We start from the raw sequence: 15,183 nt of genomic DNA on the forward strand, positions 1-15,183 counted from the left end.
ATTCCATTTCCTTTGAACACCCTCTTTTTATGAAAAATTTTGTTGGAAATTTCAAGCTAACTAAAGTAAATGTGTACTTACAGTGAAGCTGTGTGGGTGGTGAGAGGACCAGGTGTTGGTAGCCTCTCCATGACGCACTGAGTGGAGGGCAGAGCTTACTTACTTACCCTGAATGTCATTCCCAAAAGCAGCTTGTCCAGATATTTGGATGCTCTCCACAAGGAAGAGAGATGTTCATTACAGGATGCTGTCATTTCAGAGACATCTGACACTCTGAAAATTCTCTTCTTCCTCTCTCTTGTCTGCATACCTGAAGCATGGGATTTGTACACCTCAATTTTGTTCCCTTGAAACGTTTTTAAATAGCCTAGGAAATCTTTAATCATTTTAGGAGTACTGGTTGCCAGGATCCTTTCTGAGACCAAAGGAGAATGATTGGATTGATTTTGTGAAGCAGTCTGGGCATTCATATGCTGTGAGCACTCACTCTGGTAGCCAGAGGTTTTGTCTCTGGCCAGTGACCATTCCTTTGAGCAGTGAGCTTTCTGTTCTTTCCAGTAACTGCTAGGCAAGTGGGGTAGTGTGGCTGGGCTGGTGGGCCCTGCCCCTGGGGTGGGCTAGCTTCCATGAGTGGAGCAAATGGAGTAAGGGCAGAGACATTGACTCCAGTATTTACTAACAAGATAAATATACAAGGCTAGGCTGGTAGATACATATTTTCCTCCTTTGTACCCTTCTTGCTGTCTTATTCAAGCATATCAACTCTCTTTTGGTTTTTATTTGGGGTTTTAAAATTTTGTTCTATTTTTGTTTTTGTTTTTGCAACGTGCTGGTTTGTTTCTTTAAAAATGTTGATTATAAAATATTTCAAATCTATAAGGAGGCATACAGATGCAATATACTCACCATCTAGCTTAACAAAGAGAACATTATGTGTGCACTTGAAGCTGCTGTATATCTCTCTCGAATCACATCCCACACCATCTCCTGCCGTGGACTGCTGTTTGGAACTTAGTGTTCATCATTCCTAAGCAATTCTTTATACCTTCACCATATAATATTATATACCTCAACAACATATAGTATTGTTTTACATATTTTTAAACTTTATATAAATGGTATTATATTTTATGTAGTCTTCTGCAACCTGCTTTTTCATTCAACCTGCCTGTTCACTTTTTAAACTTTATTTGGGATATTTCTTCCAGTGTTACTTAGCTATATTGTTGTCATCACCAGTGTGCAGCATTACTGTGTAACAGTGTTAGACCCTAAAATACAGCTAGAAATGGCTTACATTGAAGCCTTTTATGTGTGTCACGTTAATATGTAACTATAATATAGTGTGTAACTGTTAAACATATTTGTTTTATTTCAGGTTATAATATAACTTATCCTCTCATGCTTTTTTCCTGCCCCTTCTCCCCAAATCATCAACAATAGAAGAAGAAGAAAACATGTCAGGACACAAATGGTAAGTAATTTGTCATCTTTTCTAAATTGGGAAAGTAGAAAGCCTATAGCATATGCTCAATAAACATCTATTGAATGGAAAAACAAGAGATACATTGGCACTAAGTATCATGTTAGCCCTCACCAATGCTGAGCCAAATTCAGTATCTCTGTTAAATATGGTATGAAAACCAAGTAACAAAAATATTGTAAATTCTTATCTAATGTGCATTCTCTAAGAAATTCATTTATGTGTAACTTTTCTCTTGGGAATCTAATGATAGTTTTTCTTACCACCATTTTGTCTAATGTAATGAGTTGATGCGTTTTTATTACTATCTTATTTATAACTTCTAACATTACAGTTACAAGAGAATTTTATGTTAGGATAGCTATAAAATAAAGAATGATTCTACAACCACACACTACTCATACTTATTAATTTAGAGTCATGACTTCAACCTTCCTGAACATTCAGGAGCCAATCGTTGAAAGTAAATGATGCTGAATAAAGTAGATGTGGTAACCATTTGGCAATGTTAGCACTGACATTTATGTGCCTATAACATATCTAAGCAGCATGTTAAACCTCTTATAAGGTCCAGAGCTCTTCAAGCAGTGTTTCCAAATTCTTTTGAACCCATGACCCACCAAGCAAGCAGATCTTTGTGAACTTTTATTTTCTTTAATTTGTATCATGAAAAACAAATGTGTTACATATTTTTCAAATGCACAATTAATTATAATAATGCTTTTTTTTTTTTGAGATGGAGTCTCACTCTGTCACCCAGGCTGGAGTTCAGTGGTGCAATCTCAGCTCACTGCAACCTCCGCCTCCCTGGTTCAAGTGATTCTCCTGCCTTAGCCTCCCGAGTAGCTGGGATTACAGGCATGTGCCACCACGCCTGGCTAATTTTTGTATTTTTAGTACAGACAGGGTTTCACCATGTTGGCCAGGATGGTCTCGATCTCTTGACTCATGATCTGCCCACCTCAGCCTCCCAAAGTGCTGGGATTACAGGCATGAGCCACCGCGCCCAGCCAAAGAAGTCCATTCTATGTCCCACTCTTGAGAATCCCATTCCCCTGAAATAATGTCTTTGGGGTGTATCCTTCCAACCTTTTAATGTGCGTATTCTATAGAGAGATTATCTTTTACATAAGTTTTATACATATTTTATCTTATTTTCTCTGATATGAGCTCATAATATGACTTTTAAATAATGCAGAAAGATATAAAGTAGACCGTGAAAGTCTCCCATAATCCTACTTCTCTCTCCAAAGATAACCATTGTTAAGGAAGTCATCAGAAACGCCTTCTGATTTTTTAAGAATAAATGTGTAAATTGAAAATTGTAAACTTAATGAAATTGTAAATGAAGGAAAGTAGGTTTTGAGATACTGGTATTTTGATATAGTCATATAAACAAACTCATGTTTCAGCACAAGCCTGGCACATTTTGGGTGGTGATGAGATGGGGTAGAGGAAGGTACATCTCCACAGAGGAGAGTTGCCTGGGGTGTCAGGGGAGCCTTTGGGGCAGGGACTCTAGGTCAAAGAGGATGTGGACAAAGCAAGGGGAGGGATGGAACTCCATCAGCAAACTTTCCAGCCATATTTGGGGTACTCCAATCACTTTTACACAATTCCATTTCATTTTAATCACTTTTGTTTCTTTTCTCTTTTTTCTTCTCTTTTTTCTTTTTTGAGGGACAGGGTCTCGCCCTGTATCCCAGGCTGAAGTGCAGTGGTATGATCATGGCTCCCTGCAGCCTCAAACTCCTGGGCTTGAACAATCCACCCACTTCAGTCTGCTGAGTAGCTTTGTGTCATAGGCCTGTGCCACCACACATGGCTAATTATTTGTAGAGATGGGGTTTTACTATGTTGCCCAGGCTGGTCTCAAACTCCTGGCCTCAAGCAGTCCTCCTGCCTGGGCCTTCCAAAGTGCTAGAATTAAAGGCATGAGCCACCATGCCCGGCCAGTTTCTAATTTTTTCTCCACATACTTTTTGATTTGCTCTTCACTATGATCCTCCTGAAAAATGGCTTTTCATCTATATTTTAAGCATTTATATGGAAGAGTTTAAAGTTTTTAACATCAGAAGCCTGCAACCAATTTTAAATTTATTGTATTTTTATTTTATTGTGGTAAGAACAGTTAACATGAAGTCAACCCTCTTAAATTTTAGGTGCACAATACAGTATTGTTAACAATAGGCACCATGGGGCTGGGCGCGGTGGCTCATGTCTGTAATCCCAGCAGTTTGGGAGGCTGAGGAGCGCGGATCATCTGAGGTCAGGAGTTAGAGACCAGCCTGGCCAACATGGTGAAACCCCATCTGTACTAAAAACATACAAAAAGTAGCTGGGCGTGGTAGCATGTGCCTGCAATCTCAGCTACTCAGGAGGCCTAGGCAGGAGAATCGCTTGAACCTGGAAGGCAAGAGGTTGCAGTGAGCCAAGATCACGCCACTGCACTCCAGCCTGGGCAACAGGAGTGAAACTCCATCTCAGAAAAAAAACCAAGAATAAGCACCATGTGGCACAGCAGATCTCTAGAGCTTGTTCATCTTGCATAACTGAAACCTTATGCCCCTTGAATAGTAATTTCTCATTTCTTCCTACCTTCTAGCCACTCGTAACTGCCATTCTACTCTCTGCCTCTATGAGTTTGACTATTTTAGATTTCTCTGTAACAGATCTTAGGCATGCTGTTCTTCAGCCTCTTATCTCTGCTTTCCTGCCATCACCTCAGTGTTGGCTGTAGTGTTAGAGTGGAGAGAGTGCGTTGGTGTCTGGCTTTATCTCTGACTCACTGAGGTAACTTGGGCCAGTCACCCTGCCTGGCTTGACCTCACTGTCTCCACCTCTAAAAGGGGTGTGCTTAGTCTGTTATATCTACATTCTTTTCAAGGGTTAGTTTCTTTATTTCCTGCAAAAGATTCTAAATTTCTCCACTCTGACTTTTAAGGTTTTTGAGTCAGAAAAAGTTGATTAACTTTCTTGGTGTAACACCCATATAAGAAAGTGCTCATACGTTTATCAATGTTGTAAATGTAAATGCATAATGGAAAGTCATGTTTAAAGAAATCATTTCCCACTAAAATATCTTAATCTTTATGAAAGTTGTGAATAAAATAGTTCTTTAAATGTTTTTAGCAGTTATCCCTGGGACTTACAGGATCGATACGCTCAAGATAAGTCAGTTGTAAATAAGATGCAACAGAAGTATTGGGAGACGAAGCAGGCCTTTATTAAAGCCACAGGGAAGAAGGAAGATGAACATGTTGTTGCCTCTGACGCAGACCTGGATGCCAAGCTAGAGGTGAGCTCTTTATTGCTGTCAGCCCCAACACAGCCACCTTGCTAGGATCAAGGTCCTAGAGTATACTCACTGAGGCAGAGATAGGTGTGCTTTTGTATTTGAAAATGAGGAAAATCTAGGATTGGTAAACTCAATCCCAGCATATTTATTAAAACGTACAAATTCTCACATAACCACCATGCCTGAGTTGCTTTGTATTTTAAGAACATAGTTGGCAATGCATTGCCTGTGGTAAATTCTCAATAAGTGTTTGTTGGGAAAAGGAATGCAATCGAAGAGCTGCTGCTAGTCATAGCTGAGGAGTCATTTAGAACACTAGAATCTGGCAAATGTTAAATTTTTTTAAAAAAAGAGCTCAGGTAAAACGTCGTGGAAAGTAGAGTCTAATAAGTTTTGTATTGGACCCTGGAAAATTCTAAAATGAATAAGGAGATATTAGACTAGTTAACAATATAGTAAGCTGGATTTAGATATGGTTGATCTAGCATATTAATATAAGAAGGCCCACTAACTAACTCCCTGTCTTGCTGGACATTTCTGCCAATAGTTTAGATTAAAATTTTGAAAGCATACCTATCATTTCTGTAAATAACAGGGCACTGAGAGGAATAATATCTTAGATGGTCTGATAAGGATTCAAAATGAACTCAGATTTTAATATATACACTAAGGTTAATGAACTGAACATTTAATGGGACTAAAAAAGCCCAAGACTTCAAAAAGTTTTCGGAGAAGAGTGTCCAGAATGGTGGGAACCATAGTTATTCTACATCAGAGAGGGTTAAGGGGAAATGTTAGTTGTCAATTACTTGGGAAGCTCTGTCATGTGAAAAGGGTTGAGATTCATTCTAAGCACATGAGGCTAGACCAGACCCAGGAAGAACTTTGTAATGTTAAGGCTGCCCCGTGAGAACTGGGCTGCCTTTGAGGTTAGGGACTAATCCTGTGAGATGGATCTGGGCTACTCTTCTACCTACTATCTGCTGTAACTTTAGGAGAACTATACCCAGTTTCTCATATCCTCGTTTTCTTAATGCATGAAATAGAGATATTAATACCTACTTATTACAGCTATTATCAAGATTAAAGTAGGTAACAGAGTGATGCCTAAGGTTTATTAGTGTTTATAAATATTATACTAACATATTTATAAACATAACTAATGTTTATTAATAATTGAAGTTTATGAGTGTGTTTTATGTCCCAGGAACCATTTAGACTGCGTTCCATATGGTATCTCTAGTACATAGCAAAGCTCCTGACCCACTGGCCCTGCCTCCCCGTCCTGCATTTCCTCTCTCCCACACGCTTACATTGCCCTCACCACCGTCCAGCCATGATGGCCTTGTCTCAGTTCTCAGTCCACAACCAGCCAAGTTCACACCCAACAGAGCATTTGCTGGCTTCCACCTGGACACTGTTTCCCCACATCTTCCCTTCTCATAGTTCAGGTTTCAGCCTAAAGGTCACGCTGTTTCAAGTCACTGCCTGTCCACCCCTGCTCCCCACCTACCCCATCCCTGCTCACTGTCTAACACTTGACCATGTTTTATTTTATTCATCTCTCATTGAATTATCTCAGGTGTTCATCTGTTTGCCCACCTTCCCTCCACTATGAGATCAAATTCCATGTTAGCCTATTCACGACATATCCCCAGCCACACACAGAATACACATTCAATAAGTACTAACTGAATAAAGGTATGTGTTAGTGCAGTTAATATCAGTTCTCAGCCCTTTCCTTCTGCAGTTGGAAATTTTGAAATAGAAACTGGGTTTGACAAGGATGTTCTAATGGAGATTTCTGCAATGGAGGAAAGTAGAACCAGAAAGCATCTGTTTTGATTGTTATATTCTAAGTACAGTGTAAATTATTATAAGCATATATGCTTGTTATATCTCATAGTATTTTCTTCTTAAGAACCTAGTAAATATATGCATTATTCAAAAGGTAATTTAATATGTTAATTACAAATATATTAAACATTATGTTTTGGCTGAACCAAATGTACCTTAATCAAAATAGCTGCTGTCCTAGATATGTAGCATCCAGAGTACTTTGCTGTGACAAATAATTTAGCACATGATAGAGGTTTCTGTTGCAGAAGTGTTAATACTGATGTTGATGTTTATAGAGAGGATGGAGTCCATCCATGAAATATACAAAAATGATGTGAAAACCTCTTTGATGTGTTCATACCTTGAGTTATCCATAGAAGGCTAACTTATAAACCAAGAAATTTTATTCTTCTGGCACAGAAAACTTGTGTTCCAAGCTATAATAATGGTCAGATTCTATTGCAATCTGTTGGAAAGTTAATATAGAAATGTTGCGCTGAGTTTTAATATTTGTCCACGTTGCTTGCTAATGAAATTCTTTTCTGAAAAACAGCTCTTCAGTACAATAACAGACAAAAGTAATCTCTGCTGACGGAAGTCTTCTTGCCAGAGTCACTGTGCCACAGCAGAGTAGACTGATTAGATGACGGAAATGTTTCTTATCTTGCCTTGGGCATGATTATGTTAGTATATATAATTGTCGTAACTCACAGAACTGAACACTCCAGAGCTGTGCACTTTAGTGCATTTAATTTATACCTCAATTTTTAAAAAGTGAACAGTAACGACAGAACAACTCCTAAACATACTTTTTGAACGTCCTTGCTCCTATATTCAGGAAATACTATGTGTTAGTCGGTTTTGATCCAGAATACTGATATAAAACACTTGCTAAGGGACAGATTCAGACTGCTGATTTTCTCTTTTGTTTTATGGCTCTTTACTAAACAGGTGGAAGATGCAATTTAATGAAGTGAGAATTAGCAAATTTATATTCTTTATAGCCAAGTTTTATATTAAGCATTCCTAGAAATGGTTTACTCTTTTAAGTATATATGCATGCATCTGTGTTTATTAATTTAGTCATATTTATAATGAAACAGATCATCTGTGTTCACTCAAATGCAGAAGTGCTTTATGATACCAGTATATAATTTCTGCACCACTGTAGCCAGTGAACTAGGAGAGAGAAAGAGGGAAAACCTTGCCCTGCCTTACTGAGTGGCTCTACAGAGGCAAGATGTTTATCTGCCACGTTTTCTCATTGATACCATATCTGGTCCCTAAGTTAGTGGGCAAAGGGTGGAGAAAGTGTGAAGTCTGTTCTGTCTTTTCTTGAGCTATCTCAGTTTCTGAAACAAAGGCTGGAACCACCACCACGCATTGAAATCAAGTTAGATTCTTCTCACCACAGCCCCATCTGCCTTTCCCCCAGTTTCCTCTAGTATGGCCACAGCATGGCATTATATTTTCTCTCTGTATGTTTTATGAAATTGTTGGGAAAATAAGGAGTGATGAGGACTGCTTGCCCAACATCATTTTATCAGATGTTTTCTAAATAGACAGGACATCCAGCTGATTGATTTTGTTTGCTTTATCCAGTTGTTTAAGCATGCCATAAAATACATTAGGATCACAAAATAAGTTAACGTCATCTTTTAAATATGCTTAATTGACAGATCCCCCATTAAAAAAAAAACACAGCAAGTGGTGAAAGGAATAAATTTGATTATGAATGAATATTGGGTCTCTGGTTTACCAAGTCCTCTTAACTGGGCCCTTCACTTAGGATTTCTGTTTTTTGTTTTTCAGCTATTATTTCAGTAGATTGGAAGAAATAACTGTTCTGCAGATCTTAATTTAGATCACAGAGATGATGAATTCCAATAAATATAGAATAATAGGAGATATTTAAAGGTTTTGGTCACAGTTTCTGTATAGTACACCACATAACACTAAGCATACTTAGACATGTGGTCTTGTTTTTGGCAAATTGAACAATCTAGTTGTGTTCAATGTAATTATTTTTTATCTCACCACTGTCTGTTTTATTTTGCGTTTTGTTTGTATTTTTATTGCAGCTGTTTCATTCAATTCAGAGAACCTGTCTGGACTTATCGAAAGCAATTGTACTCTATCAAAAGAGGATATGTTGTAAGTATGACATCAGTATGAATATTGATCAAATAGAAATAGCAGGGTATTTTGTCTTGATAAATCATTTCATATGCTTAGGAAACTAAGAGTGTTTGTCTGTGTCTTTAGGCGTTGGGAGGAGAGTCTCTAATAATTTTACCAATAATATACATGGCTTATTTATCTTTCAAAGCAAGTATCATATTAGGAGAATTCTGTTTGGATCTCCCATGGATATGGACATCCCATTTATTTTCCCAATTATAAAAGAGTTTTCTCAGTTTGTATCTTGGGCTTTTTACCTTCAGGTTTTTTTTATGTGATTATCTTCACTCTCTGATATCCAATTTTGTTCCTTTTAAGATAACAGACAGAAGGCACATACAGTTAATTTGTTGATGACATTTTGTTGACAACATTTCTTCATGAATGTTTTTTGCATTGGATATTAGGTTCCTACAGAACGATATTTTCATATAGTCACACTGTCTTAAAAGCATTAACAACAAAGTTATCTCTGAAACACTAATTATCAATTGTGTGTTAGTACATTTTTAAGTTTCCATTTGTAGGTCATTTTAATAATATAATTTCTATATTTTTGAGACTAGGCTATGGGAAGTCTTTCTGTTGCTGACTGCTGCCAAACCCCTTTTCAGTAATCACAAATTAATAATTGGTCATTTTTCTACATCAGTAATATTTTATTAAGACAATCATTTTGGTAGGCTGGGTGCATTGTCTGACATCTGTAATCCCAGCATTTTAGGAGGCCAAGGCAGGAGGATCACTTGAAGCCAGGAGTTTGAGACCAGCCTGGGCAACAAAGTGAGACCCCCATCTCTACAAAAAAATAAAAATACCTAAAAATTATCCGGGTACCTTGCATGTGCAGTCCCAGCTACTCAGGAGGCTGAGGCAGGAGGATCACAGTGACCTATAATGAGCCATTGTGCTCCAGCCTGGGAGACAGAAGGTGACTATCTCTTAGAAAAAAAAAAGACAACTACTTCAGGAAAGTCCAAAATCATTGTATGTAGAGGCAGTATTTTATAAATTATCTATGTTAATATTTCCTAAGTGTTTGAGGTAAGACTTCTCCAGGGCTCCACCTCCAGGTCTTGATCTGTGAGGGAATTAAGACACATGACCGCCGCTCCCCCATTCATCTTCCCCACATCCAGTCAGTCTCAAATGCTGGTGTTTTGCCTCCTAAGTAGCTCGCAGATTCTCCTTCCTCTCTCCGTCTTCTCTGCCACTACCTTGGTTCAGGCCACCACCATTAGTCTCTCACTTGGTTTACTAACCATTTTCCTCACTGATCTTGCCTCCACCTCTGCTTTCTGTAGCCTATTGTCTGCACTGCTATCAATCAAAGTATACTTTTAAACCCGATCAGATTCTTCCTTGGCTTAAACCTTGTGTTCTGGAAACTATTGGTCAAACTCCTTCTTACTATACCCATCATCCCCCTAGTACTCACCATGAAATGAATCATTTTCATTTTTATGGTAGAAAACAAAATAATTTAGAAAATTGTAACTTTATTTTTTTAAGTAAGTCACATGAAATTAGTTTGTCCACTTTTCATTAAACAATATATATTGTATCAAGGGAAGAAAAGAAGGATGCTTGCATATTTCCTGTAAATAGTGATTCTCTAAACAGAAATTATGCTTTCCACCTATATTAATGTTTCTAAAAGAATATAGAGGAAAAACTTCCCCCTAAACCACCTCAGATTAGTTAATAGAATTATAATTGAACACCATCAAGGCTCATAATTATCTTGTAATATAAAGGGTTAGAATAATGTCCCCACCATTGAAGTAGTCACCTGGTTGTGCCAGCAGAGCTGGCTGTGGATGGTGGGTAAGCCCTTTTATGTCTATCCGCTAAGTTCATATGAGCCATGCCATCTCAGTAGAGATGGGAAGGAGGAGTTCTGCCCTGCATGGACTTGAAAGAGATCCCAACTTTGATGGAAAACTAAAAATAGTGTGGTTAATTTGAGGATGTTGCTATGTAGCTGTCAAAGGCACAAAAATGAAGAAAATCTGTGAACTAATATGGAGTGATTTTGAGGATATGCTTTTAAGTGAAAGAAGCAAAACATAAAAGTGTATCTATAGTATGCTATCCTTCATGCAAGCAAGAAGGTGATATATAAATGTAAAAAAAGGTAATATATATAGAGTGTGTGTATTACCATTTTTTTACATTACATCACATTTTACCATCTATATCTATATCTGTATCTAGAGAGCAAGCTTGCTCATTGTGCAAAGGAAATTTAGGAAGGATGAACCAGAAACAAAAGAGACTGGATACCAGTGGTGGGTGAGGATGGGGGAAGGGTTGAAGAGGAGGGAATGAGAATGGAGCAGCAAAGGTGAAGAGGGAGCTATGAGATACCTTCCCATAGCTCTGATTCATAAAACCATAGTAACATTTCATAGACTCAAAAAATGCTTAAACCCAGCCAGATGTGGGAAAATCTAAAATGGAATACAAACAGTAACAAATGAACCTGATTGCATTATAAATGAATAACATTGTCACAGTGATCAGAATCGAGAAAAAAAAGAACTAACCTCAGTAGTTTTGGAACATAATTATTTTAACTAGATACTAAGACTAAACACAAAAAGAATTATACATGGAAGCCGTACTCTCATTGGTAAATTTGTTTCTTATAGGAATATGGGTTAGCAATGCTGAAACTACATTATGCAAATATTGAAGTTGAAGAGATAAGATATTGTAGATGATGAGAGCCAGGTTTCTCACTCTCTACGTTAGAAAGAAGTTACAGATAAAGAAAAGGAGAAGCTAGAAGGAACACTGTGGTGTTGCACTGGCATCAAAGGAGCCACTATGAAGCCATTGTTTTTAATATCTATACAGATAGATACATACAGAAATAAATGCAGATGAGGGTGTATGCGTGGGTTAGTGTACATTCATATATTTCCTGCTTCTGTGAGCTGACGTGACCTAGAAGCACTAACACCCCATAGCAGTGAGTACATCTGGCACCCAGATCTTGCTTTCTAAATACCTTTTCCCAGTATAAGAAATGCTCCTTGGAGAAGTGGTTGATTCTAGGATTTGGGCAGGGAAAATTCAAGATGCACCTGTATTATTTGTAGCTAGAACATAAGGAAGTGCTTGAAAAAGGATATGTTGAAAGGACACAGGAGCAAACCTGTGATCAAAGCTGGCACAATCTGAGTAGCAAACTAAATAATGACAGTATTGAATTATAACCCATAGAATAAAATTAATTTCCCTTAAATCTATATGAAGAGAGAGAGAGAAATGGCGGAGAAGGGACAGCTTTTTCCCATAAAATAATTTCAGTTAATTAATAGAAGGAATGAGGGAACTACAAAATCACCATTAGGCAAACACCACAGTGAGAATTGTGACAGGTGAGATTCACAGAAGAGTGTTAGAATTAGTGAGTGAAAGTTTGAAGAGAAAATGGACATTTGCATTGTCTCATGTATTCCCCCCAAGATTCTTAATGATTACAAAAGGAAAAAAACATTCTTAACTTTGCAGTGGAGAAACCCAGCAGATACCTCCTTAACCAAGTGGTTGAGCTTGCCATCATGAGTGATGAGGAACATGATGTCATGTAACATCTGATGCTGTGCACTAAGAAAGACACTTCACCATTGTGTATCCTTCCCAAATATCCGTAACCACAGTCTAATTCTGAGAAATCAGACAAACCCAAATTGAGGCACATTCTACAAAATATCTGACCAGTATTCTTAAAATCTGTCAAAGTCATGAAAGATAAAGACTAAGGAATGGTCACAGATTTAAGGAGACTAAGGAAACTCAATATTTTGGTGCCAGGTGAGACCCTAGATTGGATCCTGTAACAGAAAAAGAATGTCAATGGAAAAACTGGTAAAATTCAAATAAGGGCTGTAGGTTAGTTGATAGTATTATACCAGTGTTAATTTCCTAATGTTGATTATTGTACCATGATTATGTAAAATGTAAATATAAGGGAATGCTAGGGAAAAGTAAGTACTAGGGGATGTTAGAGAAAGGTATACAGGAACTCTGTATACTGTTTGTAATTTTTCTGTAAGTCTATCATTATTTCAAACTAAAAGGTTTAATACATGTAAATTGGATCACATTGCTCCCCTACTTTTAAAAGCCTCCAATAACACATAAAATGGAATCCGACTCCCATTCTTATACATAGGACATGATCTGGCCCCAGTTCACCTCTTCAGCCACCTTTTCCCTTGTCCACCAAACTCCCGAGGCCTTTTGCACTGGGTGTTCCTGCTGCCTGGAAGGTCCCTGCTCTCATAGTCCCAAGACTATCGTCATTCAGAACTCAGCCTAATGGTCAGCTACTCAGAGATGCCTTCCCTGATTACCTTGTCTAAGGCAGCTACTGACCACTCACTCTTACTCCCCATCTCTCATTGCTCTACCTGGTATTTTTCTTTTTTGTGTTTCGTGTTTGTGATTATGTTTTATTTTCTATCTCCTGCTGCTTGAATGTAAGCTCTGTAAGTGTGGGGAACTCCTTTATCCTCTTCATCACTGTATTCCAGTGGCAAGAACTGTGCCTTTTATATGTTGGATCATCCATAAATCTGTGCTGAGTGAGTTAATGCTGTCAAGCTAATTAATTTCATAGTTCCATAGTTGCCTTGTTTTTAACGGCACATCTGAAAACCTAATTAGCAAGTAAATATAAAAATGTTTTTGTCTCTGAATTCTCAAGTCCCAGATAATTGAAACCTTATTAGTAGAACATTTTGAGTCATCTTTTTTTGTTTTTTGCTTTCTTCTTGTAATAGAGACAGGGGTCTTGCTATGTTGCACAGGCTGGTCTTGAACTCCTAGTATCAAACGATCCTCCTGCCTCTACCTCCCAAAAGTGCTGGGACTGCAGGTGTGAACCACCACACTCAGCCCTTTTGCATTACCTGATACCTATGTTATAGCTGAATTTTAAACTTCTGTAAGTTAATTTCGGTATTTGAATTTTTAAAATTAAAGAATGACCATCCCTTCTCAGAAAATCTAACCTTGACCCTGATGGAGCTCACACTTCTTTCCACTGCCCTCTAAGTATTGCCAAATAATCAGAGTCAGCACCTAAAATGAAACCTATTTGCTGCCCCAAGTTAATCCTCAAGTGCCTAAAATGACCCAAAATTATTTTTAAATGTTTCAGCCTACTTAAGTTTATTTAGGAAAGAGTACATTTTGCCAACCATGTAATCATTCAGGTACCACGAATTGGTTTCTTCCTAGCCTTAAGCTAAATGCATTCATTTGTATGTGACTTGAGACTTCAAGGTAAAAAGGGTGACAGTAGCCTCATGCTATTAAGAACAAAAATGAGAAATTGCTCTCCATAGGGAAAGATTCATTGTGGAATTGAGTGAGGCACATATTAGTCAGTGGGGAGGAGAAGGAATGGAAGGTATTAAAAAACAAAATCCTTCTTATAATTATAGGAATTTTAAAAAGCTACATAGAACCATGGCATGAGTATTAAAAGGCAATAAGTATTTAAACTGAAATGAAGTGTATGAGGATAACAAGGCAAAATTGTAGTTAATTCAATTCACAAGCATTTAATTAGCACCATGAATTTAAGACTTTACGCTTAGCCTGGGGAATACAAAGTTTGGATGAGATCCCTGTCTTGGAAACATTAGAGCACCCTGGGAAAGAGAGACACATGCCCAGTCACACAAGGTGAGTGCTAAGTCAGGTGCCCAGAGAGCGCTGCTGTCCAGAGAAAGGGATCAATTGCTTCACAGAGAAAGGAACCTGCGAGCAGGCCTTTGATGGTGAACTTGATTTTTGAGAGACAGAAGAGAAGCAGGGTCATCATTTATCTCTCAGGAAAAATGGATTCTAAAAGCCTCTTCTTGACTGGGCCTTCCCAAGGGAATGTTTAGAGTGAAACTATAGTCACAAATTAATAAGGTAGCAGTATCGAGTTTAGCCTTCACCTTTGGATTTGTGGTTCCTGCCTAATGTTCTACAATTATTGTTGGTGAGATTATGTCAGGAATGGGGGTGCATTCTTAAAGAAAAGTGACTGGTTTGTGCAAACTGACAAGAATCCTAGTAGCATTTAGAAAGCAGTTTTAGAGACACATGGTGTGTAAATACATCAATACAGAAATAGGAAATAAAAGTAGTGTTCAAAGTGTGTTGATAGTAAATGCTGTGTTTAGGGGGAAAGCACATCCTAGGAAGCTAAGTGTCACTCTGGTGCCTGTGGCTTGGCTGCTGGTGTGTGTTCAGGACCCCCACTGTACCATTATGTGGGTATGCTGTATTTTATTAAACTAGTTCCTAGTATAAGGAGAGTGTTTTACTATTATAAATAATGATGCTATGATTGTTTTTGCATTTACATCTT

At 37.9% G+C, this 15,183-nt stretch overlaps 1 protein-coding gene and 1 long non-coding RNA gene across 43 annotated transcripts in view; one reads left to right on the plus strand and one right to left on the minus strand.

Moving 5' to 3' along the window:
- The window catches only part of LOC103891161 (uncharacterized), a 122,850-nt gene that overhangs the window by 106,891 nt on the left and 776 nt on the right, over positions 1-15,183 (minus strand). The window lies entirely within an intron of this gene.
- Positions 1-15,183, plus strand: part of ICA1 (islet cell autoantigen 1) — a 157,594-nt gene that overhangs the window by 25,620 nt on the left and 116,791 nt on the right. For 15 of the 40 annotated variants that reach the window (XR_008526791.1, XR_008526795.2, XR_008526792.1 and 12 more), the window contains 3 exon segments: positions 1,379-1,474; positions 4,616-4,781; positions 8,702-8,774. Coding sequence is in view for 29 of the 40 variants with exons in the window: in XM_024249240.2 (XP_024105008.2) it covers positions 1,458-1,474; positions 4,616-4,781; positions 8,702-8,774 (256 nt within the window). In the remaining 11 variants the exon portion in view is untranslated. 40 annotated transcript variants of the gene reach the window in all.

Source organism: Pongo abelii, chromosome 6 (assembly GCF_028885655.2).
Source record: "Pongo abelii isolate AG06213 chromosome 6, NHGRI_mPonAbe1-v2.0_pri, whole genome shotgun sequence".
Classification (NCBI taxonomy): domain Eukaryota; kingdom Metazoa; phylum Chordata; class Mammalia; order Primates; family Hominidae; genus Pongo; species Pongo abelii.